General features: G+C 44.3%; 1 protein-coding gene across 1 annotated transcript in view; it reads left to right on the top strand.

Annotated features, from left to right (window-relative positions):
• The window catches only part of NBEAL1 (neurobeachin like 1), a 175697-nt gene that overhangs the window by 93709 nt on the left and 60252 nt on the right, over positions 1-21736 (top strand). Inside the window, exons 15-23 of the mRNA XM_060257088.1 lie at positions 1556-1688; positions 2878-2997; positions 8600-8903; positions 9667-9752; positions 12509-12598; positions 13428-13596; positions 16924-17057; positions 17264-17423; positions 19952-20054. Of these exons, the coding sequence (XP_060113071.1) occupies positions 1556-1688; positions 2878-2997; positions 8600-8903; positions 9667-9752; positions 12509-12598; positions 13428-13596; positions 16924-17057; positions 17264-17423; positions 19952-20054 (1299 nt within the window). The remainder of the gene's footprint in view (positions 1-1555; positions 1689-2877; positions 2998-8599; positions 8904-9666; positions 9753-12508; positions 12599-13427; positions 13597-16923; positions 17058-17263; positions 17424-19951; positions 20055-21736) is intronic.

Here is a 21736-nt window from a genome sequence, read left to right as displayed (position 1 = left end):
AGAAACGTCGACTGCGGGGTGACATGATAGAGGTTTATAAGATTATGCATGGGATGGAGAAGGTAGAGAAAGAAGTACTTTTCTCCCTTTCTCACAATACAAGAACTTGTGGGCATTCAATGAAATTGCTGAGCAGTCGGGTTAGAACGGATAAAAGGAGGTACTTCTTCACCCAAAGGGTGATTAACATGTGGAATTCACTGCCATAGGAGGTGGTGGAGGCTACAAGCATAGCCAGCTTCAAGATGGGGTTAGATAAAAATATGGAGCAGAGGTCCATCAGTGGCTATTAGCCACAGTGTGTATATGTGTGTGTGTGTGTGTGTGTATGTGTGTGTATATATATATATATATATATATAATATGTATGTATATATATAAAAATTTTTGCCACTGTGTGACACAGAGTGTTGGACTGGATGGGCCATTGACCTGATCCAACATGGCTTCTCTTATGTTCTTATGTTCCTTCTCAATGAGTACGCCTTCTTACAAAATGGCCCTGTTGGGATGTCCCAGCTAGCCCTATTTTATCAGATATCAGAAGCTAAGCAGGGTCAGCCTTGTTTAACGTTTGGATGTGGGGGTGGAATTCTAGCAGGAGCTCCTTTGCATATTAGGCCACACACCCCTGATGCAGCAAATCCTCCAGGAGCTTACGAGGCTCTTTTTTGGAGGATTGGCTATATCAGGGGTGTGTGGCCTAATATGCAAAGGAGCTCCTGCTGGAATTCCACCCCTGTTTGGATGAGAGACCACCAAGGAGTACCAGGGTTGCTGTGCAGAAAATCCTACAGGGTGGTTGCAAGTTAGCTGCAACTTGATGTGGCTTTCCACCACCTCTTAGGGTTACCCACCCTGATGGGAACACCTCCCCCTCTAAATCAGAGGTGTCAAACTCATTTCTTATGTGGGACGTATCTGACATAAATGAGACCTTGACAGACCGGGCCATGTGTGTCATCAAATGTAATGCCAGGTAGTGGAGATATAAACTTTATAAAGGACATAGATAAACACAATTAAAGATTTTGTATCTCTCCTGTGGGATTGAGGGAACTGGGCAAAGGAAGCTCTGGCTCTTTCCCTCTCTCCCCAGGGGACCAGGAGGGGGAAGAGCCTCAGCCAATAGAAGGAAAAGAGGCTTTGCTCAGTAGTTCTCCTGTGCAATTGAAAGAGCCCGGCAAAGCAAGCTCTTCCTTCCCCCCTTCCTCCCCAAGGGAGGAGCCTCAGCCAATGGAGGAAATAGAGATTTTGCTCTTTAGCTCCCGTGCATTTGAGAAATCCTGGCAAAGCAAGCTGTGACACAGAAGGAAGAAATAGAGAGGGAGAAAAATACAGACTTACTCGTGGGCCTGATAGGAACCCTCCAGGGGCCTAATCAGGCCCCCGGGCTGCGTATTTGATACCCCTGAACTAAATGTTTACCTGGATATGTCAGACATTACCTGGATGTGACACTTGACTTCTGAGAAAAAAGATGACACTTACTGGGTGTGTATTTCTGGGCAGTTGACCTATTTTCCTTAAGAACTTTCCCTCCTGCTTTTTGTAGTTTTTTTACAGTCAGTGGGATGGGCTTTGAAGCATTCATTACCTGCTCTGGGATGCTGGTGATTGCTGTGTGTACGAAGAAGGAATACGCTACTGTGATGTTGTCAGACCACTGCTTCTGCGATTCTCTCTGGGTAAGAAGAGCTCTTCCAGCATATAAGTACAGCACTCTTAAAAATGTGAACTGGGTTCCCACAGAGAGGTCCTGGGAATTGCTGGAGACAGCAGAGGGTTACGGGAATCCACACAACCACCTTCTCTTTGCCTTCTTTTTAACCTGCCCCCATCCACTCAGGAAAGGTTGTATTTCAGTACACTTGATTGCAATGTTCCCTCTAAGCTGCAGAGTCTTGTGAGCAAAAATTCTACTTTGTGAGCTGCTGGTATCATAATCAAAGTTGTGAGCTACTGGCATGAAAGTTGTGAGCTACTGGTATTAAAGTTGTGAGCTACTGCATAAATTATTGTGTTCTGGGGCCATTTTTCTTGAGCTAAGACAAAAAGGTGTGAGCTGGAGGCTAAAAATCGGTGTGCTAGCTCACGCTAACTCCGCTTAGAGGGAACACGGCTCGACTGTAGTTAACATAAAAACACCTCTACTGATCAAAATCCGGGTTTGCTCTGGGTATGTTTAGAAATGTCCTCTGCATTCATTTTGCTAAGGGGTTAATAGCGATTAAACATAACAATGGGCTTGGATAGAGAAGTTCTGAGGGGGAATTTGCAGTTGACAGTTGGGGTATAGAAATTGGAACCGTAATGCTACGGAGTCTCCATAAGTCAATTGTAACTTGATAGCATTTTCCACTAACATGCAGGTACATTATTTTTCCATCTGGCCTAAGAGCAATTCTCAGACCTCTTCTTCTTTGACTAAAGCACACTGTATTGGTCCTTTTGGTTTCTTGAAAGCCAGTTTGGTGTAGTCGTTAAGTGCGCAGACTCTTATCTGGGAGAACCGGGTTTGATTCCGCACTCCTTCACATGCACCTGCTGATGTGACCTTGAGTCAGTCACAATTTCTCACAGAGCTGTTCCTCTCAAGAGCAGTTTCTGTCAGAGCTCTCTCAGCCCCTCCTACCTCACAAGGTGTCTGTTGTGGAGAGGCGAAGGGAAAGGAGATTGTAAGCTGCTCTGAGGCTCCTTTGGGTAGTGAAGAGCGAGGTATAAATCCAATCTCATCTCCTCTTCTTGATGGCATTTGGGGGTGAATGGGTAAGTTCCTCTTGGGTGTGCTTTAGTGGTGAGGAGGCCTGCTTGACTAGCTGATTGTAACTGTTTTGTGAGGGTTTAACTGAAAGGTGTGATCCGATTTCTCAACAGCACCATATAAGCATTGTTCATATGCCTGGGAAAAGGCCTTTCGGGCAAAGCGTTGTCTATATTTATGTGAATGGGCAGCAGAAGATTTCCGCACCGCTCAGATTTCCAGCCATGAATGAAGTAAGTTGCTGCTACTCTACCTAACATCCCCCTGAGTTGTTCAGATAGAATAAAGATCCTGATTTACAGCTATCAGGCTCAAACAAAAATTCTGCAGTAGATGACACAAGCTCCTGTCACTTGCAATAAAGAGCCAGTTTGCCGTAGTGGTTAAGTATGCAGGCTTTTGTCTGGGAGAACCGGGTTTGATTCCCCACTCCTCCACTTGCAGCTGCTGGAATGGCTTTGGGTCAGCTATAGCTCACATAGGAGTAATGCATGCAGTCAGTTTGATGGCTACCATGGATCCTTGAAGAGCATCTGAGAACATCAGCCGTGGGCTTTTTTTGTAGTTGGGTCTTCTTTGCATATTAGGCCACACATTCCTAATGTAGCCAATCCCCCAAGAGCTTACAGGGCTCTTCTTACAGGGCCTACTGTAAACTCCAGGAGGATTGGCTGTATCAGGTGTGTGTGGCCTAATATGCAAAGGAGTTCCTGCTACAAAAAAGCCCTGTGTATTCCACCTTTCCTCAAGTTCCATGCAGATCCTTGCTTCTAAATGAGAAAGAATCAAAATGATTTTAAAAAGATGTGTTATTGTTTGTTATCAGGAGAGTTCATGACCTCGTGATTATTTGATTTGGCGGATACAATAAGCCAGCATTTATGTGAAAGGTTAGATAACTCTTTCATTGTGTCTGAGATAGGTATGCTTAATTAGGGCTAATCTGAACAAGGGAAGTTGAAACATCTTCAATAGGTTCACCGCTTCAAATTACATGCTCAGGATTGCATGACTGAGAGCAACTCCCTGCCATTTAAATATCCTTGCAGAATCACAGAAGGAGCTGTGATTAGTTGCCTTCTTCATAGGCTCATAATTTCATTGCGGAGATTCCCCCTCCGTGTAACACCATTCGATCATATAACAACCCCATTCTCCCTTTTATCATGCATCCTTCCATTGATTACATAAAGAAGGTTTTATCCCACCCTACCCAAAGAAGAGCCCCGTGATGCAGAATGGAAAAGTTGCAGTACTGCAGAACATAAGAGAAGCCATGTTGGATCAGGCCAATGGCCCATCCAGTCCAACACTCTGTGTCACACAGTGGCCAAAAAAACCCCCAAGTGCCATCAGGAGGTTCACAAGTGGGGCTAGAAGCCTTTCCACTTTGCCCCCCCCAAGCACCAAGAATACAGAGCATCACTGCCCCCAGACAGTTCCAACAATATGCTGTGGCTAATAGCCACCAATTGGCCTCTGCTCCATATTTTTATCCAATCCCGTCTTGAAGCTGGCTATGCTTGTAGCTGCCATCTTCTGTGCCAGTGAATTCCACATGTTAATCACCCTTTGGGTGAAGAAGTACTTCCTTTTATCTGCTCTAACTTGACTGCTCAGCAATTTCATTGAATGCCCACGAGTTCTTGTATTGTGAGAAAGGGAGAAAAGGACTTCTTTCTCTACTTTCTCCATCCCATGCATAATCTTGTAAACCTCTATCATGTCGCCCCGCAGTCGACGTTTCTCCAAGCTAAAGAGCCCCAAGTGTTTTAACCTTTCTTCATAGGGAAAGTGTTCCAAACCTTTAATTATTCTAGTTGCTCTTTTCTGGAGCTCTCTTCTCATAACCTGAGTTTGATCCCAGCAGAAGCTGGGTTCAGGTAGCCGGCTCCAGGTTGACTCAGCCTTCCATCCTTCCGAGGTCAGTAAAATGAGTACCCAACTTGCTGGGAGAAAGTGTAGGTGACTGGGGAAGGCAATGGCAAACCACCCTGTAAAATGTCTGCTGTGAAAACGTTGTGATGCGACGTCACCCCAGAGCCGGAAACAAGTAGTGCTTGCACAGGGGACTATCTTTACCTTTTTAATCCAAAACTAAGGACAATATTTATAGTTTTGCCCTTTCTTCATTTTATCCTCCCAACAATCCTGTGAGATAGGGTTACCAGGTCCTCTTGTCACACCGGCTGGGGGATTTTTGGGGGGTGGGGTGTTCCAGGATGCCCCCGACAGTGTAACATTACCTGGAAGTGATGTCAGCATGTCAGGGTCATCATGTGGTGATGCTCTGTTTTTTGGGCAAAGGAAAGGAAAGGTCCCCTGTGCAAGCACCAGTCGTTTCCGATTCTAAGTTGACGTTGCTTTCATAACGTTTTCACGGCAGACTTTTTACGGGGTGGTTTGCCGTTGCCTTCCCCAGTCATCTACACTTTCCCCCCAGCAAGCTCATTTTATCAACCTCGGAAGGATGGAAGGCTGCGTCAACCTCGAGCCAGCTACCTGAAAACCCAGCTACCGCCGGGGATCGAACTCAGGTCGTGAGCAGAGCTTGAGACTTCAGTACTGCAGCTTTAACACTCTGCACCACGGCAAAGCTATGGTAAAACTGACTCCAAACCATAGAGTTTGTCCTCAAAGCAGAGCTTTGCCATGTTAGATTCCCGATGTGCTGAACCATTCGTGCAAGCTGAAGAGTGACGTTGTTTTGTATGAACGAATGCCTAAGTACGGGTTCCGGAATATAAACAAAGCGGCCAGTGGAAGGTGAACGAAACACAGACTGAACCTAGGACCTGTGTAACTGCCGCACCTGCCAGATTTCAGTCTGCTACCCAAACGAGAAGTGACATTCATTGTGGTACTGTCTACGTCTTTCAATACAAGGAGTTTTATGACAGTGGACTATAGTAACGCCTTAGAATATTGATGGGAAAATGATTGTATTTGGATTTGTTTATGAATGTTGAAAAGAGTTTTGGTTTGTAAAGAAAATATATATGTGCAACAGAATACAAAAGAAATTTCTTAAGCATACGTTTGCAACATGTAATTGCGCAGTGGTTTATTTTAGTTGCTACAAATCATTACACTGCGGTTTCCGGTTTGCCTAATCTCTGTTTGGGACCTGGGGATTGGCAGTCCTATGATGGTTAAGCTGAAAGAAAATGACTGGCCGAGGTTACCCAGTATGCAGGAATCTGAACCCAGGTCTCCCCAGCATTCAGATCACGACGCCAGGATGAATCTTCTCTAAGGCACATTAGCCATTCAGTAATTTCAAGGATGTGATTATGCTTGGTTAGGGAAAGCACAAGAGTACAGACGTGTTAGATTCAAGTCAAGTGGTGCTCTAGAGACCGACAAGATCTTCGGGGTATAAGCTTTCAAAAACGAAGCTCCCTGGGGAGTTATGACTCTGCAGGCTTATGCCCTAGGGATTTTTTTTTTTTAGGCTCTAAGGTGCTACTGGGTTTGATTCTAGCTTTTCTACTACGGACTCAACGTACCTGCCCTCTGAAGCAGTACTAATGTGACTTTCTCACAGTGTAATCCTAAACAAGGTTATACCTTTTGTCAATCTATTGAAATCACTAGACATAGAAAGATGTAGTACTGTTTAGGATTGCACTGGCAGCCTCCTAAATGCGGTTATTTTGGGTTGCAAACTTATTAACTCCACTGAAATACTAGATGGCAGATCAGCCTAGCAAAGTGTCACTATACTCCAAAGGCAGCAAATATTGATGAGGCAGTTGTATTACTATACTTAACTCAAAGTTATAACGATACCCAGACCTTCCGATGTGTAAAGCTTAAGCCTCAATAACATCATTAGACTAACTTAATTAATCTAACGAGCCACATGCTGCTTTGTTAATTCAATATTCTAAGGGCAATGCTCTCAGTTAGCAGTCCTGTTAATGATGATATAAATTTTGAGATGCCAAGATTTATGATGAGAAATATTTATTCATTAATTTCTTCTGAATTGAGACTACTAGCTTGATTCATCTCTGCACTTTTAAAAAAAGCACACACAAAACCACAGAGAATTATATGTTGAGAACTGAATGTCCAGATCTTTATATTTTAGATAGGAATATGGCTAGCAATCAATGCAGCTGTTTTTGAAAGCTGCCAGTAGAGCCAGATGTGAACAAATGGACATTCTTGATGGAACTTAAATAGGCTGTTCTAGCAAGTCAAGTGCTTTAGTGGATGTCGGCAGCTCAACTCTAGAATCTCTGGGACAATGTGGATTAAGAGGATTAATTTGGTTCTGGCAGGGTTTCAGTACTAAATGTGCCATAGGTCATTGTTCTGATGACTTAATTGTAGGAGAAAAAGACGGGAAGCAGGATCCTATTGATTTTCCTGCAGAGGTTTCATTGGTTTTTGATTCTGTCAGTCATGGTATCCTTCCAGACCAAAACCAATCAGAAGCCCGGTGGCGCTTTAAAGATTACCAAAATTTATTGCAATATGAGATTTGGTGAGCTTAGATTTAGTAGTTTAGACTCACAAATGCTGGGATAAAATATTTGAGAAACGGATTAATTACAAAATCTGAAATGTAAAATGTTGATTATAAATGTATCCCAGCAGAAGTAATTTTTATTGTACCTTAAGGCCGGTGTCCCAAAACCCCTTTAATGTAATGAAAGAGGTGTTGGGAAGAAATATTTCTAATTTTTTTTTTTTTTGCTTATGACAAATAACCAGTTTTCTTTTTTCTGTATTTTCTTTATACTGTTTTCCAAAATCTATCTATCTGTCTGTCTGTCATCTATCTAAAAAACCCACAAATGGTGGAATAAATGTCAGTCTTTAAGGCGCCCCTGGACTTCTGTTTTGTTTTGCTACAATGGAATTATCCTTCTGGATGACTTTTTCTGGGATGGGTTTTGTGGGCCCACTGCACTTTATATCAACGTGGCAGGTTACAGAACATGCAGCTGGAGGATTTTAGCTCTGCTTTGGTCATGCTTGTTGTTTTAAAAGGTTCTCCTCCCCTTAACATTTATGTGGAGCCATTGGGAGAGGTCATTCTGGGGTCAGTACTCCTGACCCTCATCTTGATTTCTCCTTTCCCTCGGATTCATTCAGAAGTGCTGAACAGGTTTTTGATGACTACAATGGGCTAGATGAGGGCTGATAAACTAAAACACAGGCTAATTCAGAGATGGAGGTCCTTTTGGTAGAGTAGCTTGTTGACTGGAGAGGTGATATGCAGCTAATGCTTCATCGACTGATTAATTAAAACACTTATATCTTGCCTTTTCCTGTAGCTTAAGGCGGTTTACGAGACACAGGGCTTTTTTGTAGCAGGAATTCCTTTGCATATTAGGCCACACCCCCTTGATGTAGCCAATCCTCCTGGAACTTACAGTAGGCCCTGTACTAAGTGCCCTGCAAGCTCCAGGAGGATTGGCTACATCAGGGGTGTGTGGCCTAATATGCAAAGGAGTTCTTGCTACAAAAAAAGCCCTGATGAGACGCAATTCCAACATTAAACAACAATAAAACCCAGAATCCTCCCAACCCCATAAAGTCTAATAAAACCTATTAAAAGATTGGACACACCTTGAAGACTGGGTTTACAACTTGGGGTGCTTCAAAATTTGGCCTTGTGGTAAAAGGAAGTGTTATACGTGTCAAGAATTCATTTTCCCTAATTCCAGACTGAGCATCAGCTACGCCATTTTGGGGGAGGAAATGACCTCATGGCCAATTCCTGCACTTTGATAATATCACCTTTTAAAATGTGTACATGTTGAACAGGACGTTATTTGTTAATACGCTTCTTTTCTTTTTCCATGGGGAAATCTTCAGCCTTTCACTTCCTGCGGCATTGGTTCGGCCGGCCAAAGGACCACGACTCCTCCCCCGTCCCAGATCCCAGACCCGCCTTTTGCTTCCCCCGTAATGCCTCATCGGACATCCTTGAGTGGAATTCTATCTCCGAGCAGCTGGGGCGGGATGCTCGGGAAACCAGAACTGGTCACCAAGCAGATTTCAGCAGGAACCCAAGACAGCGAATGGGGATGCCCCACCTCTTTAGAAGGCCAGCTTGGATCTGTTATCGTATTTCACGAAGCCTTGCAGCCTTCTCATGTGAAAGCATTATATCTGGCAGGTGAGCCATTCACAGACTGCTTGTCTAGGATACTTCCAGGGCTTTCTTTGTAGCAGGAACTCCTTTGCATATTAAGCCACGCACCCCCTGATGTAGCCAATCTTCCTGCAGCTTACAGGGCTCTTTGTACAGGGTTTACTGTAAGCTCGGGGAGGATTGGCTACATGGGGGGGGGGGTGTAGCTTAATATACAAGGGAGTTCCTGCTACAATAAAAGCCCTGGATACTTCAGTGATACTGATGCATGTCTGCATCCCATGAGTAGAATTTAGAGCAGACCTAGTTATTTGAACGTGGACCTGCTAGGTTCTTAATATTGAGCATTTTAGTTGTTAGATTGACAGAAAGCAATAGAAATATATAGAAAATTAAATATGAGGCACTGTTCGTTTATTTTAATCAAATGACCATACACACATATATACAAGAGCTTTTAAATAAGTTTCCAGTGTGCTGCCTGGCAATATATTTCTAATTCTTGTTTAGTGCTTGTGGCATGTTGCACTAATGTGAATGATGACGATTATTTTTGCTGCGGCCTCATAATAATCTGCAGGGTCCTCATCATTATCTGTGAGCCTCCTCCTCTTGAGTCAGGATCCCACCCTTGCATATTTTGTGGATGCATGAAGCCTTGTAGCCACACTTGTCTCTCTCTTGCTGTACCAAGGAGAGTTTCAGGATCCTCTGTATTTTGCAGTACTGCAACAAAACTTGTCAACCCAAATTTGAAATGCACTGCAATGTTTTTCATATCTTGAAGGTCCCAACTGCTTATCTCCATGGAAATCCCAAGAGACTGAGATGGTAGACTGGTCTAGCAAAGTCCTCCTTCACTATACTCCAAAGGTAGCAGTCAGCCAATGCTTTCCACTTAGTTGTGCCTGTGCATATTGAATATGGTGTGGTAAGAAAAAAAATAGACTCATGAACTAGAGCTTGACGCTTCTGTTTTTAATCTGGAAAATTTACAGAACTTTCCTAAGCAGAGTTGTACCCTCCTAAGTCAACAGGCTTAGAAGGGCGCTCTTAGGAGTGTCACTCTATTAAGCTCCAGGAACTAGTAACAAAATATCAGGAGGTGGTGGGCTCTCTTTCCTTGGAGGTTTTTAAAGAGAGGCTAGATGTCCGTCTGACAGCACTGCAGATCCTGTGAATTTAGGGGGAGGTATCTGTGAGTTTCCTGCATTGTGCAGGGGGTTGGACTAGATGACCCTGGAGGTCCCTTCCACCTCTATGTTTCTAGTAGTGGGAGAAGTTGATCCTTCTCGTTGCTCTCTTCTGCACCCGCTCAGTTTTGTCCACATCTTTTTTGAGGTGAGGCCTCCAGAACTGCACACATTATTCCAGGTGTGGCTTCTTATCTATTTACAGTGCTTCCATCTCCTAAGAAGCCAGCTCAGTGTGTAGACTGGCACTTACTGGTGATCTCAGTAATTTGAGAAAAGAGAGAGAATTTGACATTTATCCATTATCTATCTAGTTATTATTTATTTATTGCATTGGATTTTTTTTTACCACCCTTCCCCACTTGCATGGGGGCTCAGGGAGGTCTACATCAATTTAAATTAGTACAACATTAAATAAACAAGTTAAAACCATAAAAACAATATATAAAACATTGAAAACGTTCAGTAGTCACTGGCACCTAAAGGTAATTGCTGCAGAGGTCAGGAGGCAGAGATTTCTCCTATCTGTTTCTTACCTGTTTACAAAAGTATTTCGATCTCTGGATATGTCAACTTAAAAATAAACAACAGTTGCATTCTGATTTTGTGAGCAGACATTTGTTTGTGATAAGCACGGCCGTGGCTTCTTCATGGCCCTGCGAGAGCTTCCACAGTTTTGCAGGGCCTGTAAAACGGTACTCTTCCACCAGGCATTCTTGAATTAAAATAGATAACAACAGGAAAGCAGAAATTAATCCATCTGGCCCACCTCGAACATCAGACTGTGACTGGAGATCTGTTTCTAACAGGACATCCAGCAGAAGAACTTGAATAATAAAAATTTAACAGCAATGTAGTTGGTAGTATCCGTCATCAATACATCAATATATTTTAAAGCGAAATCAAATAGCACCTACCATTGTTTTATGTAATTGTCTTATATGTTTTTATCACTGTAATGCTCTCTACATGGGGCTACCCTTGACGCTGACTCGGAAACTACAGCTAGTGCAGAACGCTGCGGCACTGCTGTTAACGGGGCTCCCCCGATGGGAGCACATTCAGCCAGTGCCGAAAGAGCTGCACTGGCTACCTATTGTGTTCCGAGTCCGTTTCAAGGTGTTGGTATTGACCTTTAAAGCCCTCTATGGTCAGGGGCCTGTCTCTCTGTGGGACCGCCTTTCTCCACATGTTCCTCAGAGAGCACTGCGTTCAGGGACAAAAAATCTACTGTCCATCCCTGGACCAAAGGAGACTAGGTTGTGTTTGACACGGGCTAGGGCCTTCTCGGTGGCAGCACCAAAACTATGGAATGCTCTCCCAGAGGCCATAAGGGCCCTGCGGGATCTTTCTACTTTCTGCAGGGCCTGTATGACCAAATTGTTCCAACAGGCCTTTGATATGTAGCCAGGAGAGAACTGCCACCCCACATCATTATAAAGTTACTATGTGATCACCATCAGAAAAGAAGAACATTGCAGTTATACGGCACCACGAAATGATTTTAAATTGTAACTGTTTATTAGTTTTAACTTGTAAATATGAATGTTGTTGCCGCCCTGAGTCTGCTTGCAGAGTGGCCGGGATAGCAATTTAAAGTAAATAAATAAAAATTTATGATGTACTTGTATTTTTACTTTTTGTCTATTAATATCGGTCTTATGACCTCCTAATGTGAGCCACCCTGAGCCTGCTTCAGCAGGGAGGGCAGGATACAAGTAGAATAAAATAAATAAATAATGTGTGGGAGTCTCCTGGTTTCAGAAGTCCTCAGTCCAGTTACTTGCAACCTGGAAATTTGGATGTCTGTATGAAAGTTCAGCTTCCCATAAATTGGGATTCTCTACCAGCAGGGCCGGCCCCCCTGCTGCCCGCCTCCACAGCACTGCCCCCCTCCGTGGGCCCACCCTGCAGCACTGCGCCCCACCACCTGCACAGCAAGGGAGGAGAGATGGAGGCAGAAAAGGTGGCAGGAGAGTGAGAAAGACAGCTCGAGAGTAAGCAAGGCAGTAAGCAGGCGAGGGAGCAAGCCGGTAGGAGAAAGACGGCGCGAGAGCAGGGAAAGCCTCTGTTACATGGGGGCGCCGAAGGGCTGGCACCCTAGGCAAATGCCTAATTTGCCTAGTGGAAGGGCCAGCCCTGTCTACCAGAATTAAACAGTGGTTTTAGAATCCTGGTTTGGGGACAGGGACAGACTCTGCTTTTTTCAGACACCCACACTTGGATGGCCCAGGAAACTGGAGTCCGAAGACTTTTAAAAAACAGGTAGTTTTCAGTTGTGCTGTGTGCGTGAGAGGAGAGTACAGAACCAAGCCCCGTTAATTCCCTTTTCAAATAAGCCTACTTTTGTTTGTTTGATTTCTCCATCAAAGCTTACTTGAAATTTGTATTATAAAATAGCATAATAAGAGCCTGTTTTCTGTATTCTTCTGGCAGGCTTGCAGAAGCCCGATATGTCTTGACCTTTCCCTAAATCTTTTCCATGGAAGGCTAACTGGAAACAAAGTTGTGAACTGGGACATCAAGGTAAGCAGTTTCAGTAGCCTCTTCTACGTGTTGCTTTGTTTTATCCTTAACAGCATGATTAAAGTGGATGAGAGACTGCCATGTGATGCAGTAATATGTTCTGGGACCAGCGACGAATTCAGGTGTGAGTGTTTTGCAAATGGACAGTGATTTAGAAGAAGGCAGAACAAAGTCTGAGTCCAGGTGAACTTGCCACTTGGAGTTGTTTAAAAGGACTGTGAGCCCTTTAAACACCTTTGGAGTTCACTTGCCACGGAGTCATGAGACTTGGAGAAGGTGTTTAAGGGGACTATGAGCCATGGAGTTTACATTCCATGCAGTCAAGTGGTTTGGAGAAGTCATTTAAAGGGACTGCGAGCCCTTCATAAGCCATTTTTTTACTCTCCATTGAAAGCAATAGAGGATGGGGAAAGGGTGAAATTTTGTGCCCCTGTGTTACAAAGGTCCCAAAGCTTTAGGCATACAAATTTCTACCAAAGAAATCAGAGTCTTTGGCATCTGTGGGAGCTGCCTGCGGCTTCTTTACAGGAAAGGAGGCTATGCTGTATCAGAAACCCAGTGTGACATGCCAGGAACGTGATGAATGTTTGTGTATTTATATTTATATATACACTCACAGTTATTTTTTGTTTTTTGTACACAAAAACTTCCAATTTCAGAACCTCTGTCTGTCTGGAATAATAAGAATCCTAGTTTGCTAATAGTTGTGCCAATTTAAAGATCTTCTTTGTTGCAGGTTTCAACATGCTCACTTTCTAACCCTGGCCTTTCCTCTTCTTTCTCTCCCCCCCCCCCCCCATTTCCCTCATTTCCTTGTTGACTTCTCAAGGATATGATCAATTGTGTAGGTGGATTAAATGTCCTCTTCCCGCTGCTAGAGCAGCTCAGCCTCTTGGGAGACCAGGTGCCCGACAGGACAGATGGACCATCTCCGCCTCCTGAATTGGCAACGCCAGTTGAAGGAGACTGGGTGTTGTTAAGTTCCACCAAGGCTTCAGGTAGGGAAAGAATTGTGGCCTGAAATTGCATTGTGGGCTTTTGTCTGATCTTGATGGGAACATAGATTCAGCAAGGCACACATGAAAATATGAAGTTGCCTTATACTGAATCAGACCCTTGATCTATCCAAGTCAGTATTCTCTACTCAGACTGGCAGCTGCTGCCCAGGGTTTCAGGCTGAGAACTTTCACATCGTCGACTACCAGATGCTGGGGATTGAATTTGGGACCTGCTACCACTCTACTGCCACTTTTGCTGTTGCTGCCTCCTCTCACTCTCCCGTGCGCGCGCGTGGGGGGGAGGGGGGGACAGAAAATGAGTACCTAGCTTGCTGGGGGGGGAAGTGTAGATGACTGGGGAAGGCAATGGCAAACCACCCCATAAAAAGTCTGCCATGAAAACATTGTGAAAGCAACGTCACCCCAGAGTCGGAAACGACTGGTGCTTGCACAGGGGACTCCATGGAGTTTTCCTGGAGACACCTAGAGTGGGTGTGTGGGGATGTTGCTGGCATGATGATATCACTTCCAGGTGACATCATCTCACTGGCAATGTAGGGGGAGGTTCCCCCCACCTGCCCAATGTGGGCCGGTGGGTTGGGAACCTCCCGGATGGCAGAACCTCCACCCGGACCGGGGACGTAGCAGCCCTAACTGAAATTCAATTAGTGACGTTCCCTTAGCCCAGGGGCATCAAACATGCAGCCCAGGGGCCAGATCAGGCCCCCGGGGGGTTCCTATCAGGCGGATGAGCGAGTCTGCTTTCTTCTCCCACTCTCTTGCTTCCTTCTGTGTCACAGCTTGCTTGGCCAGGCTTGCTCAATCACACTGAAGCTTGTCTGTGAATACAAATTTGTTTTATTTTTATTTGATTTGATTTATATCCCGCCCTCCCTGCCGAAGCAGGTTATCTTTCAAGCTGTAATATGAGATGAAAGGCTGGGTTTCTATCCTAGCCACCCAGGTGATTGCTTGGGATGGAACAGGAATGAGGAGCTCAGTTTTCTCCCACCCTTTAGTGGCACAGGAGGTGACAGGCATCGCCTTCAAGACCTCCTCCACCTCTAGTTGAGTCCAAGCCATGTCTTTATGGCATTTCTGCAGGCCTCAGCTAAGACCCAGGTGGAATTCACTGCCAGAAGATGAAGAGATTGCTGCAGTCATAGATAGCATTAAAAGGGATTAGACAGATTCAGGGAAGATTATTAGGAAGGGAATTGAAAACAAATCAGCCAGTATCATAATGCCCCTGTATAAATCGATGGTGCGGTCTCATATGGAATACTGTGTGCAATTCTGGTCACCGCACCTCAAAAAGGATATTATAGCATTGGAGAAAGTCCAGAGAAGGGCAACTACAATGATTAAAGGGTTTGAACACTTTCCCTATGAAGAAAGGTTGAAACGCTTGGGGCTCTTTAGCTTGGAGAAACGTCGACTGTGGGTGACATGATAGAGGTTTACAAGATAATGCATGGGCTGGAGAAAGTAGAGAAAGAAGTACTTTTCTCCCTTTCTCACAATACAAGAACTCGTGGGCATTCGATGAAACTGCTGAGCAGTCAGGTTAAAATGGATAAAAGGAAGTACTTCTTCACCCAAAGGGTGATTAACATGTGGAATTCACTGCCATAGGAGGTGGTGGCGGCTACAAGCATAGCCAGCTTCAAGATGGGGTTAGATAAAAATATGGAGCAGAGGTCCATCAGTGGCTATTAGCCACAGTGTGTGTGTGTTTGTATATATTTTTGGCCACTGTGTGACACAGAGTGTTGGACTGGATGGGCCATTGGCCTGATCCAACATGGCTTCTCTTATGTTCTTACCTTTTTTTTTTTTTACCGTTCTACCACTGAGCCATAGCCCCATCAGTCCCATAGCCAGGGGATAAAATGTTGGGGTGGGGGGGGGGCTTGGCTGCTTCTTTCAGCAGCCAGCTGCCCAGCCCCAGCTCTCTCTCTTGTGCACTTTCCCGCTCTGTCGCTCTCATGCTCTCTCACTCACTGTCACTCTCTCTCTTCTGCTCTCTCTGTCGCTCTCCTCTTGCGCTTTCTCTCTCACTGTCGCTCTCTCGTGCTGTCTCTTACTTGCTGTCTCGCTCTCTCTCTCGTGCTTTCTGTTGCTCTTGTTGCTCTCTCTCTCCTGCTCTCTCTCTCGCTGTCGCTCTCTTGCTTGATTTTGCTGTCGCACTCTCCTCTCGTGCTTTCCCTCTCACTGTTGCTTTTGCTCTCACGCTTTCTCTCACTCGCTGTCACTCTCTCTCTCTCTCTCTCTTTCGTGCGCTCTCTCTCGTGGTCTCTCACTCGCTGTCACTCTCTCTCTCTCTCGTGGTCTCTCTCTCGCTGTCACTCTCTTGCTTGATTTTGCTGTCGCACTCTCCTCTCGTGCTTTCCCTCTCACTGTTGCTTTTGCTCTCACGCTTTCTCTCACTCGCTGTCACTCTCTCTCTCTCTCTCTTTCGTGCGCTCTCTCTCGTGGTCTCTCTCTCGCTGTCACTCTCTCTCTCATTCTCTCTCTGACACTTTTGCTGTCACTGCCTCCTCTCCCTCTCCCGTGCTCTCCCTCTTGTGCGCGTGTGGGAGAGGGGGGACAGAAAGAGCCTGGGAATGGAGGGGCCCTACAGAGGGAAGGGGGGTTTACATAGAGTGGCCCCCCCACTCCCTAGCTCCCTCCCTACCTGTTGGTCTGAAGCAGCGGAACAAAGTTTGATTGCAATGCCACCAGGATCTCCCTACTCTTAAAGACTGGTTCACTGGATTCTGGACCCACCTAATAATGGACAGAATTTCAGACACTATTGCAGCTAATGAACTCTTACCACATCACTCTGTCTACATGAATGATGGTTCCCATTATTGAGAAACTTGGTATATTACTTGAAGACTATAAACCTTCTTTTGGACATCAGTACTCCCAATTCTTAAAGACTAGTTGGTTATTCTGACGTTGTTAAACTTTCTTATGGCACCTCTTGGTCCTGTATGATGTTTTTATGGTAACTCCTTTTCTTCTCAGGGTCACTGCCAACATAGCTTTGTTGTTAATATTTGTAATAATTCTTTTATTGGTAGAGATTTAGTTTCTGTTATTTTTGCTATTTATTGTTATTGGAAATTTTAAAAATTAACCAAAAATTGTTTCTGGAGACCCCCCCCCCCAAGTTGTATTCAAGGTACAAGTACACATGAAAGTTCATACCCTGAATAAAACTTTGCAGGTCTTAAAGGTGCCCCTGGACTCTTAACTTTGTTTTGTCTTGAAGGAAACAGTTGGACTGGGGGGGAAAGTATCCCTTGATGATGTAAAGGCTGTATTTTTACCTTACAGAGGCTCGCTTGGAGAAGAACATCATTGCAACTTTCATTCTGGTGATAAAACACTTTAATCAAAGGCATCCAATCAACCAGGAGAACCTTGTTCACACACACGGAGTGGCCACCTTGGAAGCCCTATTGCAGAACGTGAGCAAAACTATAAAAATGATGCGCACCGGGAAGCCATCGTTCTTTCTCTTTTGTTAGTGATACGTGAAATGGCCTTATAGTGAATTAGAGAGACTGGTCACCTGTAAACGAAAGCCTTTATGCAAAATGATTGTCTTTTTTAAAAAAAGTCTTGACAAGAATTCCTTTCTAGGTTAAATATGAACTATTTTGTCCGTTTTTAGGTGCCAAGCAGTTTCATGGATGTGAATGTACTGATGGCCATCCAGTTACTCATAGAACAAGTCTCTGTGGCCAAAAATGCACAGCTCTTGCAGCAGATGTATCAGTATCTACTCTTCGACTTCAGTATCTGGAACCGTGGAGACTTCCCATTTAGGATTGGTACGGTCGTCAGCGTATTTAAAAAAGAGCGCAGCACTGCTGCACGGGGAACTTTAGTTCCCAAGCAAGGGGATCTGGCTGGATTGGGCCCACTGAGTGAAATTTGTGCATTATTTATTGCTTTTATTTATTTATGCAGCCATTTTTGCAGCTGACTTATGGTGACCCTGTAGGTTTAAAAAAAAAAATCAAGAAAAACTTTATTGAACCATATATTAATTAACAACAAAGTAAAAATTCAATTACATTAGAATTGGTACATTATAAATTATAAAGACAAAGTTTAGGAACGTTAAAAAATGAATAAATAACATACTTACCAGGTAAGAACATAAGACAAACCATGTTGGATCAGGCCAATGGCCCATCCATTCCAACACTCTGTTTCACATAAGAACATAAGAGAAGCCATGTTGGATCAGGCCAATGGCCCATCCATTCCAACACTCTGTGTCACACAGTGGCCAAAGATCCCCCAAATGCCATCAGGAGGTCCACCAGTTACTATATAATTAGGACACAATTCACCAGCAGGACTCTATTATCAATAAAAGACAAAGTCCATGTGTTTCTTCAGTAATGTCAGCGATGCATTTTGATTTGATTGTGCAAACTAAAAAAAATATATACTATTTCTCTAGAAAATTATTACATCTTGAGGATTCAAGTGGCAGTAAATTAGATGCAATTTTATCCATAACAGCTAGTTCCCAAAATCTTAGAGTACCGTTGTTGTATAGAGGGAATGGATTTGGCTGTAGGGTTTTCAAGGAAAGAGATGTTCAGGGGTTACAAGGTAAGAGACCTTCAGAAGTCACAACCCTGGACTTCCTTGGTGGTCTCCCATCCAAGTACTGACCAGAGCCAATTCTGCTTAGCTTCCGAGATCTGACGAGATCAGGACAAGGCAAAATATTTATACTGTCTTGGCAAACTCACAGTGGCTATCATAAATATCAAGGTGGCTATTAAAAAGCTGCAAGGACTCAACTGTTGTAAGCGCCAAGCAACAAAATAACAATTGAAAGACACAATTAAAACCCAGTATAGCGCACTCCACCAAATGCCCTCCAGGGTAGACTGAAATAGAGCAAATTGCCTGTGTTTTTCTCCGGAATTAGAGTAAAGGCGCTCATTAAAACCTCTTTCCTTGCTCTGTTCCTGCTCTGCATCTAATTAACAGCAGATGCCGAAGATGTCAAAATAAAAGGAGCAGGGCTTTTTTTTGTAGCAAGAACTCCTTTGCATATTAAGCCACACCCCTCTTATGCAGCCAATCCTCCAGGAGCTTACAGGGCTCTTCTTACAGGACCTACTATAAGCTCTTGAAGGACTGGCTACATAAGAAAGGTGTGGCCTAATATGCAAAGGAGTTCCTGCTACAAAAAAAGCCCTGCAAAGGAGTGTGTGTATGGTGTGTGTTTTCCTCATCTTCTGTGATCAGCTAAATAGAAATTAGTGTGAGGAAGGCTTTTCATATTCAAATCAGACATAGTGCTATACCATGGTTAAGAACATTTCAGTAAGGTTGTCTGTGATTGTGGAATTGTTGGTGTTGGACAGATAAATCAGAAACCATGGTATAAAGTGGGTGTGCTAACCATGGTTTCTGCCAGCCAGGGTTTTTTTGTAGCAAGAACTCCTTTGCATGTTAGGCCACACAGCCCTGATGTAGCCAATCTTCCAAGAGCTTACAGAGCTCTTAGTACAAGGGCTACTGTAAGCTCCAGGAGGATTGGCTACATCAGGGGTGTGTGGCCTCATGTGCAAAGGAGTTCCTGCTACAAAAAATAGCTTTGGTACCAGCTATGGTCTGTTCTGTCAGCTAGGGCCGTTTCTCTGTCTCCAGAAGCTGCTGTACTTAGAGGCTGGAGTGCTGAGTGGATGAATGTGGAAGATCTACTCCAAAACCTGGTTTCTCTGCATAAATAGAAGTGCAGGCCAACCAGTTAACAAAATCCATGGTTTAACGCAGGGCTCATTTTGTAGCAGGAGCTCCTTTGCATATTAGGCCACACACCCCCTGATGTAGCCAATCCTCCAACAGCTTACAGGGCTCTTCGTACAGGGCCTACTATAAGCTTTTGGAGGATTAACTACATCAGGGGGTGTGGCCTAATATGCAAAGAAGCTCCTGCTACAAAGTGAGCCCTGGTTTAGCGTAATGTCTGAATTGAACCGCCAGGGTTATGGGTGGGAATCTTTGCTTTCCTAGTGTGTAAAGGAGGCGAGTGGAGTTGTCAGGCAAAGAAAGGATATTGTTTGGGTCAAAGCCTGGAAGAGCTATGAATGTGAGAATACAGTAGAGAGAGTACATGGATATCTATATATCTAAAGAGGGACTGGGCCATTTCATACTGACTGGGGAGTAGTGGAGATTTGGGGTAGAGCCAGACATAATCAACAGGATGCCGGGAGAACATCAGCAGGAGTCAGGATTAGAGGTGCATTGTGTGTCCAATCCGTGGCCTGCTGTGTTTGAAAGGGTGAATGCCCCATTCTGATGGGAAATCTCATTATGTTTTCAGGGCACATCCAGTACCTGTCTACCATCATCAAAGACAGCAGAAGGCTCTTCCGGAAAAAATACGGGGTGCAGTTTTTACTGGATACTTTGAGGTTTTATTACGGGTAGGAGTCTTTGTTCTTTTCGCGTTTGCTTTTTGTTGGGTTTGAGTTGACAGACTTGAGTGCCTGATATAAAGTAAGATCCAGATAGGAGCCATGTTGTTGTGAAGCAGAACAAAGTATAAGACTAGTGGCACCTTTAAGACCAACAAAGTTTTATTCAAGGTATAACCTTTCATGTGCATGCACACTTCCTCAGGTACATTGAAGCAGGCTTCCCCAAGTCTTGCATACAGATGTGGTGGGAGGGGCACTGTTCCCTCTAAGCAAGGGGTGGGGAACAGTGGCTCTCCAGATGTTTTTTGCCTACAACTCCCATCAGCCCCAGCCAGCATGGCCAGTGGCTGGGGCTGTTGGGAGATGTAGGCAAAAAACATCTGGAGAGCCACTATTCCCCACTCCTACCTAAGCTGAGTGAACATTAGCTAGCTCACTGATTTTTAGCCTCCAGCTCACAAATTTTTGTCTCCGCTCAGGAAGGATGACTCCAGAGCACACTAATTGATGCAGTAGCTCACAACTTGAATGCCAGTAGCTCACAGCTGTAATACCAGTGACTCACAAAGTAAATTTTTTGCTTATAAGACTCTGCAGCTTAGAAGGAACATAGCTGGTGGTGGAGGACTTAGTTGCCAGGAAGGGCTAGTTAGAGTCAAGATGTGTAAGTAACTGAGCGATAAGTATAGCTAAGATTGGATTAAAGCAGTTGGTATGACCTCTAAATAGCAGCAAATTAGCATACAAATAAAATAGTTAACACACAGATGTGAGAACCAAGTTTGAGACCAGTGGCACCTTTAAGACCAACAAAGTTTAATTCTGGGTATAAGCGAGAACTGAGTGACTTAGTTTGTGTAGATGCACACTTCTTCAGATACGCTAAAACATTTCCTCAAGCATTACATACAGATAGTGCGAGGATATTACTTGTCAGGAAGGACTAATTAGAGTCAAGATGTTTATAAACTGAACAATAAGCATAGCTAAGATAGAATTAACACAGTTGGTAAGACCTGTAGATAGCAATGAATTAGCATGCAGGTTAGTAGTTAACAACAGATGTGGGAACTTTAAGACCAATGTGGCACCTTTATGACCAAGAAAGTTTAATTCTGGGTATAAGCAAGAACTGAGTGACTTAGCATGTATAGTGAGATAAGAGCCCGATGTGGTGTAGCTGATGTTGTGAATGGGCTGGGCTGAGAGTTCATTGCTCATTTAGGTCTACCTAGTAAGTTCATAAAGGAGCCCCGTGGCGCAGAGTGGTAAAGCTGCAGTACTGCAGTCCAAGCTCTCTGCTCATGACCTGAGTTTGATCCTGGCGGAAGCTGGGTTCAGGTAGCTAGCTCCAGGTTGACTCAGCCTTCCATCCTTCTGAGGTCGGTAAAACGAGGACCCAGCTTGCTGGGGGGAAAGTGTAGAGGACTGGGGAAGGCAACGACAAACCACCCCGTAAAAAGTCTGCCGTAAAAGCATCATGATGCAACGTCACCCCAGAGTCGGAAATGACTGGTGCTTGCACAGGGGACTACCTTTACCTTTTTAGTAAGCTCATAACAGAAACAGGATGTGAATTCTAGGTTATAGCTCATAGAGCAATCCTAAAGTCATCTAGTCAGCGTCCTACTAAGGTCTATTCAGTGGGGCTTATTCCTGGGCAAATGTTCTTAGGATTGCACAGTGAG

This window comes from Heteronotia binoei, chromosome 16 (assembly GCF_032191835.1).
Source record: "Heteronotia binoei isolate CCM8104 ecotype False Entrance Well chromosome 16, APGP_CSIRO_Hbin_v1, whole genome shotgun sequence".
NCBI lineage: Eukaryota > Metazoa > Chordata > Lepidosauria > Squamata > Gekkonidae > Heteronotia > Heteronotia binoei.
This window is presented reverse-complemented; position numbering and strand designations above follow the sequence as displayed.